At 36.7% G+C, this 9,554-nt stretch overlaps 1 protein-coding gene across 1 annotated transcript; it reads right to left on the bottom strand.

Moving 5' to 3' along the window:
- Positions 1–10: 10 nt before the first annotated feature.
- On the bottom strand, positions 11–9,018 carry LOC123545229 (ATP-binding cassette sub-family G member 5-like). Its single transcript, XM_053521086.1, has 10 exons — positions 8,482–9,018; positions 7,955–8,187; positions 6,953–7,085; positions 6,280–6,549; positions 5,451–5,670; positions 4,895–5,094; positions 4,032–4,170; positions 3,584–3,769; positions 2,509–2,630; positions 11–534 (listed from the first exon to the last, which is right to left on the bottom strand). The coding sequence occupies exons 1-10, from the start codon at positions 8,786–8,788 to the stop codon at positions 368–370; spliced, it is 1,977 nt and encodes a 658-aa protein (XP_053377061.1). The 5' UTR covers positions 8,789–9,018; the 3' UTR covers positions 11–367.
- Positions 9,019–9,554: the final 536 nt, after the last annotated feature.

The following is a 9,554-nucleotide window of genomic DNA, read 5'->3' as shown; positions in this document are numbered from 1 at the left end:
CCAGTCAACAGCAAAATAACTAGTTTACTTACAAATATAACATTTATTATCACGGTGTTGTAAAAATTATCAGAAAATAAATAAGTTTTACTCCATAAGCACAATCTAAGTTCCAACAATTACTATCACAAGTTTTATACATGTATTTGAGTTTTCTTTGTAATTGCTGAGTTCTGCTCTTGGAATGCAGTTAGTCAATATGGCGGTGGATATATCAGTAAAAGTTTCGTTCCCTCAATTGCGGTTATTAATATCCTATGAAATCTGTAAGCCCTGTAATGTTGGATGCGTCCAAGGTTTGTAACAACTTCCATCCGTCATTTGCAAAAGCATGAACTATTTCTGTTATCTGTCACAACAGCGCAATTCAATGTAAATTCCTTAGTCCACCTGCTTTAAAAGCCAGCATAGCAAGTATAAGTGTCCCCACAGCGTATGCTCCGACAGCACCAAAATTCCGTGCAATATGATCGTCAGCTCCCGGATAGTATGCGTCGATATAAAAATTGCCATTTGGAATACACACTGAAGTTTCTGCAAACGAAAAACAAAACACTAGCATAAACAACAGCAGAATGAATATCATTAATCAAAGGCGAAAATGTGTTTTATTTTATGTTATGAATATTGATTTTCACTTGAATCGCCAGAATTTAATCGTTACGTGAATTTCATGCTAAAGCCAATTTTATGATATTCGAATTTTATTATAAGCGGGTTTCGTCTAACTTTTTGACTGTTAAAACTTTTGATCATTAATTTAGGAAGGTGGATGCTGCAGGATATTGGAGAAATCATCCAGTGGGCCAGGATGAAGTTCAAACCTGAGAAATCGAGGAGCTTGGTCTTCAGGAAAGGCCAGATACACAAGACAGCATGACTCAGATGGAAGACTGGCTGAAGCAAATTGACAAGTGTGGATTGCCAGGAAAGCCTGGATCTACCAGCACGGCATCCTACCACGCTTACTGTGGCCACTTTTGGTCAACAGTGTACCATCATCAACAGTGAAAGCAATGGAGAGGACCATAAATTCCTTTCTAAGAAGATGGATGGGCGTGCCCAAGAACTTTACCAGTCTAGGACTGTATTGTACAGGGAGCAAGTTACAGGTGCCATTGAAGTCCTTAACGGAGGAGTACAATGTCACAAAGGCCCGCCAAGTTATTATGCTCCGGGTCAGTGAGGATGAGAAGGTCCGAGAGGCAGCTGTCCAGGTCAACACTGGAAGAAAATGGAAAGCGGACAAGGCAGTGAACGAAGCCTAGGCCCGTCTTCGGCACAGTGACATCATTGGAAGTGTCGCACAAAGAAGACTGGGGTTCGGGTACATCACACGCTCACGTTGGAGCAAAGCCAGTGAGAAGGAACGACGTACCCAAGTGCAGGATTGAAGTCCGTCGAATGGAAGAAGAGGCCAGGCTCACCAAAGCTGTAACTCTCAAGAAGCAAGGAAAATGGATGAACTGGGAGGGAATACAGCAAAGGAAACTGACATGAAGCGACATCTGGACCATGGAAGGCGACAGACTTAGTTTTCTTCATAAGTCTGTCTACGATGTGCTCCCTAGCCCGAAAAACCTAAAGACTTGGGGCCTATCCGAGAGTCCAGACTGTAAACTCTGTGGCAGACCAGAACCTGGAGCACGTACTGAATTCGTGCAGGACAGCCCTGTCAGATGGCAGATATAGATGGCGCCACGACAAGGTTTTGTCATCCATAGCAGAGCACTTGGACCAGGCAAGGCGTGCACAGAAAACAGTTAACAAAGGCCCAACATTCATTTCCTTCGTCAGAGCTGGACAGGAGGGCAGAGGAGCCAAGAGTGCTAATGGGATCCTAGGCACTGCCAGTGACTGGAAACTGGAAGCAGACCTGAAGAAACAGCTGAAGTTCCCACAGGAGATCACCGTAACCAACCTAAGACCAGACGTGGTACTATGGTCAGCTTCAACGAAGCAAGTCGTCATGGTGGAACTCACAGTACCAATGGAAGAAAGCATTGAGGAGAGCTTTGAAAGAAAGCTCACAAAGTATCAGGCCCTCACAGACAGCTGCACGGAGAGAGGTTGGAGGTCATGGTGTTTTCCTGTGGAGGTGGGCTGCCGAGGATTTCCGGCACAATCACTGTGGCGCACATTCAGTAGACTGGGGATAACCGGACAGTCACGAAAGAGAGCGCTATCGGCTATCGCCCGAGAGACTGAAACCGCCTCATTGAGGATCTGGTGGAAGAGGGAGGAACGTAGGATTGGTGGCCAAGCATAGACAAGAGACAGACATCCACCGACACTTGGCAGATGAGACAGGGGTAGCAGAAGCTTACTATCTCCAGGCTGGAAACTGATCACTTCCGGTCGGCGCACCATAGAAGGACGTTGTGGGTAAGCGCCGAAACGTCCGATGACTATGGAACCCACCTGATGATGGAGATGGTAGCAGCCATCAGCGCTGTATCTTACAACTAGATTCACAAAAGTGGTACATTTAGTAAGAGTGTTACCTACCGTTTAGATTACATTCTAGTTCCAGATCACGAAATTCGTTAGCGACAAGTATTTCTCCATTGTATTTATGGAACAGTATCCAGCTTAGCCACTGAAATGGCTTTATCAGAGAGGCTGTATTTCTGAAAAGAAATAAGAAAGGACAAACTAGAGGAATGGGCAAATTAGTAAAATAATTCATTTTCAATAAAGGTCGCTTCTAAAACCAAACATTTTAAAATACAATAAATTTATTCAATTTTAAACAACTTAAATGCCAAGATTTTTGTCAAAATCAAGGCAATGTGTTTATATCGTAAGTATACAGACAATGACGAAATATACATTGTATTCCAATGGTTAATGACATCTAATGTGCATCTTTCACTACACTATCATAGTTTACTGTCTTTAAATGTAGAAAATCATCATCAAATGAATTTAAATTAATAAAATATTTAAAGTAATTGTGTAAGTGTGCTTACCTTCACAAATATTAGGTGTGTACTAATTTAAACCTAACAAACATGTTAATTTTATGTTGACAAAGATGAAACAAGTAATTGTTTATAATTTCAAATATGAACCTCGGTCTAACATGTTTAAATGCCAATTGCTTGTTTGCCTTGACAATTCTAAGATCAAATACCGCGCCAGCCTGAATCAATGACCAAAAGCAAAACCTTCAAAAATCAACAAAAGCACCGCACAGTAAGCCAGCTAGTAACATTGTTTCTACTTTATTAGTGAGCTTAAGTATCAACTGCGAGAACTATTTTTGACAAAATTACTGCAAATGTGACTAGCAAAATTTACATTTACTCGACAAGAACAGAAAATATTACATCAAAAAATATGTTACTTCTGCAAGTGTGCGTACAATTCTGTCGTTAATGCTTGACGTTATAATGGTTAAAGTCGTTTGCTCTGTAACTTTGGATTTTGACCCTGAATATGATAATATTTCACATAAGCATTAAACATCTATTTAGACTGTCTCATTAAATTTTATCCAAACTTTTGTGTTATGTCACATGTATCTGAAACTAAAAAATTAAGTTACAACCGTAATATTTGTTTGTTTTTCGTAACTTACTTTAAAAACCCAGAAGCTATTACTACAGTTGCGGCTTGTAACAATGCAGCTACACTATTAGCAAGGTTAGCGTTCATGAAGATTCCCAGACAACCAACAGTTACCATTTCTCCCCAGTATTGCAGGATAAACACATCTAGTGTATATAAAGCAAACCTCTCAAAACCTGGATGCATACCCGTTACCCTATCAGGAAACAAAGAAAAATGCAATGGTTAGTACTAAGCTAAAGAATAGAAGGAACTGGTCGGTAACTCGAGACATGTTCCCCGTCAACTTTGGTTTATTGGTGGAAATGTCATGCTATGTTACTTCACGTAAAACAAAAATAACACGTTCTGAATGATTTACTGGTTGTTGCAGTACGCTACCCATTTCGCTTTTAAAGAACAATTAACAACACAATGAATTTCACATTCAGACTACAGAGAGAAGAAAACACACACACCAGTACACGATGCTGCTGAATATTATACTGGACACTATATGGAACGGAATAATGTGTATTGTATATGCCAGTAAGAATGTAACAGCACCATACAGTCCGTCACGACTTTCTCGGTAATAAAGATTCCGCAAACAAACAACTGAAAGATAAAGCAAAAACATAAGATTTTATAACTTTAAAACTTTTGTCTGCATTCGAAGAATTATATTATTTGCTATATATTGTATTAACTGTCTTGTTTACACTGAAGTTCGACTGAAAGCTGTAAAGTCTGACGCTATATTGTATAACATCGTTTTTAAAATAGCGTCATTTCGTGACAGCACTTCATACGTAATCAAAGACATAAATTGAACTCTCTGTCCAGTTTTCCAAACATCAGTTACTTATACTTGCATAATCGTAAATATTTACATGCTAAATGGGCCAGGGGGCCTCCGTGGCCCAGTGGTTAAAGATAGTCGCTTACATTAAATTACTTGCCCCTCACCGATGTGGGTTCAAGCCTCACTCAGGGCGTTGAATTTTTATGTGAGGAAGCCATCTTGTTGACTTACGGAAGGTTGGTGGTTCTACCCAGGTGCCCGCCCGCGATTAAACAAGTTACGGAAGGACCTGGTGTCTTCCTCCACCATCATAGCTGGAAAGTCGCCATATGACATAGTGACGTTAAAACCAACATAATCAAATCTAAATGGGTAAATTAACATATTAACAGAGAGTAATACTGTTTAAGATGTGGTAATTTTAAATATTTACATAGAAAATACAGTTTATGATTTGGTAAATTGAAATATTTACATAGAGATAACATATTTACATACAACTATACTATTTATGATGAGGTAAATTAAAATATTTACATAGAGCTATACTGTTTATGATGCCCATGAAAGGTGGAACAGTTGAAGACTGGTACAGCAGACCAACACGGTCCTGTATGCTTGATTGCGTGTGTTTCAATCGTCCCAGAAATATCAAGATAAATACCACAAACAAAGGTAACAGAAATATTCGTGCAAAATAGTCTTTTCTATCCCGGAATAGGTTTGTGTTCATTCGACTGTAGAATAAAATAGAAAAAGGGAGTATAGACAAACACAACATAAGATTGTAAGCTATCAAATATTCAAAAGTTGCTTCTCTTTGATTTGTATGACTTAACTGCCTATTAATAACGGTGACATACTGTCGTCTAGCTTCAAAAGATCTACTTATAAACATATGAGGATGTGGTAAAGATTAGAACTATAATATTTACTATAAGATGCACGTCTTAACGTAATAAAATTTAATCGACCAAAAGTTGCTTTTACAAAAAATATTCTTCTCATTGGACTTGATGTATTATTGACAGCTCAATCAAAATATCTAAAAGGGAGAAAGAATGAGCAAATGGAAAGAAAAAAAGATACCTACCCAAGAAGTGTCAGCAATACTCTTAAATAGCTCGGTCCCCTCTGTTTCTTAAATCCGTTATAAGAGCTTGCTGACACGGGCCTAGAACAGGCTGCTTTGATATTCTGTACGGATGTTAGATGTAATGAGGAGTTCTGGAACGCTTCCACAAGACTGGCAACACGTTCCATACTTTCGCGTTCTTTTTCCTTGTCCCTTCTATCAATACTTGCGACATCAACTTTAATAATATATGCTCATTCATTGACCAAATATGTTTCTTCTTTTTTATGAAACTATATGGCATCACTTTACAAACATACTATACTTTTAAATTTTCATATTTCAGCTGTAAACAGACGTTCCGTAAACTATATACATTATTTGACCTTCTTAAAACAAATACTTATCATTACACTTTTCCGTTGTAATAGATAGAACATTTACATTGTTTTAATTAGCTTTTTCGAAACTTTCACATGTTCAAGAATATTACAGCCATTTAGACCGGGATTCTGATTGAACACCTACACTGCGATGTAGAAAAACATGTGAGAAAGTCATCTAGCTGGCTTATGGAAGGTTGATGGTTCTACTTAGGTGTCCGTTCGTGATAAAACAATGCTCGGATAGGCACCTGGGGTCTTCCTTTACCATGAACAGTTGGAAAGTCGCCATATGACCTATAGCTGTGTTGTTGTGATGTTAACCCAACAGACATCAATAACAAAACAAATTTGTTTTTACTTTTCACATGATCATATACATGTTGCAAATATCTGTCTGAATCGTTGCTTTTTACCTTTTATGTAGTTTATGCTATGCTGTCATATCGATCAAGGCAACTTACCATATCTGTCTAAAGGATTAGTGTATCTATCACAGGGATAACCTAAAGATGTGAAGTATGGAACCATTTCTTTGGTAGGTCCACAATATACCATTTGTCCCTTTGACATGATACCTATCTGATCGAACATGTGGAAAATATCCGAATTAGGCTGGTGAATGGTTAGCAGTACAATCTTCCCTTGCTTTGCTAAATTACGGAGATTCGTCACTAAGTACCGAGCAGTATAGCTGTCCAATCCAGAGGTAGGTTCGTCCAGAAGTATCATATCTGTTGACAAAAACTTCAAGATTTTTAAAACGTTACCAATTTATTCTTAGTGTAGTACTTATTTCAACACTGTTTTTCCCATATAATGTCTTATACTTGGTTAGTCAGTAAGGTTCACTTCAATAATACAATCAAAGAAAACGTTGAACACAAAACAATTTGAGCATGTACACTAAAAATGTTCAATTTAATTTTGGTACGTTTCAGATGTAATTTTACCATCAAAACAGTTTAACAAACACAAAAAGCACACAATATTAGGACGAATAAGTGGCGGGATGAACTGGTAGGAGCAAACCTTTGGAACAATCAGCTTCCTGTACACGAGGACTTTACCATATATAGGTACCTATAAGTTTATTTACTTTATCTTGAAGTTAAGCTAAATAGGGACATAAGTTACCTGGATCTTTCAGTAATTGTATTGCTATGGTGACACGTCTTTGTTCTCCGCCTGAAATTCCCCTAATTATACTGCTTCCTATTTTAGTATCAGCAACATCCTTCAGACCCATTTGTAATATCACCTGTGACACCTGGTAAGTCATCATATAATTTTAATTCACTTTCAAGTTTTATCTAATATTAATTACATTAAATATATAAAAAATATTTACATTTTACCTATGCCAATGAGTACTGAAAAAAGCAATGCCAGAAAAAAAAACATGTTGATATTCTTACGTGCAACGCGTTTTCTCTTAAAAACTGAGCATTTACAGCAAGGATACTATAAGTATTTTTTCGGATGTCAAACAGACATGTATTGAGAAAGTTTGAGAAACAATTGACGTAGCATGTTTTCTAAAAATTTTGAAAAAAAGTATCACAATAGTTGATCTGATCTAAAAATGACCAGTATTATCGCAATATTGTACCTACGGCCTATGAGCGTATTTATGAAAGTATAATATCGCACTTACGAATTATAATGCCGAAATTTCACCTCTATACTGCATTAATACAATGCGAAAATGCAATATCGATATCGCGTCTTCGCATTGTGTTTTCGTGTATTGCACTATCGTATCGTGTCGTATTATCAGACTGTCGTCCGTAGCATACAGGACAAAGCGGTGAAATAACAATGACCCTACCGAGTCCAAAGCAAGTTTAGCTTGTTTGTATATATCAATTAAGGAATGATATTCAGAAAACAACTACGTCAGTTGTAAAGTTATTCCGTTCTATGTTTACAATTTCGCATATTCCAATACATTTAGAACACTAACTACATAACTGAGTCCTTGAACATCCAAATATTATAAAACTAAGCAATTTCTATTAATCCATACATGGCGAAAGAAAATGCTTATGTTACATAAATTGTTAATCAAAATGTGATTCTTATATTGGTATTAAGTATTTGGTTATATATTTTGTTCAGCAAGGTTTTTATGTTTACCTGTCTGTCTATTTCTTTTGCTGTTTTGTTCCCTGGTAATTTGAGACGTGCTGTGTACCTCAGCGTTTCTCTTACTGTCAAATTGGGTAACAGACGGTCCGCCTGCATAACGTACGTTGCACGTTGCTGGATGACGTTACGAGTACACTTGATATTGTTGAAACATACATTACCAACAACCGTACCAGACGATCTACACGAGATGATGTCTAATAGCGAGGTTTTACCGGAACCTGTAACAGTTTCACAATGTTTTAGACATACAAGAAAACTATCACATTGTGATTGCACAACGAGACTCTCTAGAGTGTCAGATGCCTAAAGCAACTTTAAAATCGTATTTTTCTATATTGTTTTATTTTTTGTAATTTAGATAACAAGTTGTCACTTTTAGATATGCTATACTATCATTTTTGTTCTAGTCAAGTTAAACTAAACTTGGATGATCATATTTGAAAACATAGACAACCTCTTTTTTTGCTATTTTGTCCTGTAAAAACATTTATTTTTGATGGGTATGAACATACCTGAATTACCAAGAATCGCAGTTATCTCGCCTGATTTCACCTGTAAAGATATATTTTGGAGAACAGTTTTTCTTCTGGTCTTCCTCAAGCATGCTCCAGTCCACCACGGTCCAACATATTCTTGTACAACATAGGATACGTCAGCTACATTGAGAGTTGACGTCACGTCTGACACTTCACTGACGGGTGAAACTTTGTTCTTCTTTGTGTTGAAGCCCACACTCAGTGTGTTTTGAAACGTTGTCTCGCTTGCCAAAGAAATGGATCCATAACTTGCTGGTCCGTTTGAGTTAAGTCGTAAGTCCATTTGTCTTTATATAAAACCCTTGGTGTAAATAGAGTGCGAACGCCACAGTCAGAATTTAAAATGAAAGTTTATTTTTGTGACCTACATTCCTGTTGTTTACAAATCCTACACTTTAACCTTAAACTGTCTGTAGTCACTGATAAATTTTTACCCATTTACCATATATAATCACTTGTGACATTTTTAAATAAAACGTACAGCTAGCTAAACACAGGTTTATCAAGTTACTATTATAAAGTGTACTGATTTTATATTAACAAGACGGGTATATAAGGAAGTATTAACCTGTTCACTGGGAAGAGACCTATACAGTTACAATTTTATTTCAATAATGTATCAGTTTAAGATGATAAATCAGAATTTTGTCAATTTTTAACTTTAACATTCTTTTGCTCATTCACAGTTTGTGTTTGTGTACTTATTATTAATATAACTTAAAATTCCACTGGTGGAGTTTATAAAATTTGATTTTCTTATCCTGGTTTCAAAACCAAGATAGTGCTATTTTAGCATACGTTAAAATATAGCAAATACACTTACCTAAGGAGTAGTATATATATATATATATATATATATATATATATATATATATATTTATATAAGACCATTTGTACAGTATTTGTTAAAGATTAGCATAACCAGCTATATCTTTCGAAATGATAATTATTATTACCTCCCTACCCCTACCAGGATTGATTCCAGACACTTGGTACAGTTTCAAAACTTGTCTTTTGTTTAATAAGATTGTATTTATCAAATACAATTG

The sequence above is a fragment of the Mercenaria mercenaria genome, chromosome 1 (assembly GCF_021730395.1).
Source record: "Mercenaria mercenaria strain notata chromosome 1, MADL_Memer_1, whole genome shotgun sequence".
Taxonomy (NCBI): Eukaryota; Metazoa; Mollusca; class Bivalvia; order Venerida; family Veneridae; genus Mercenaria; species Mercenaria mercenaria.
Note: the sequence above shows the minus strand (reverse complement) of the source record. Positions and strands in the feature narration are given on the sequence as shown.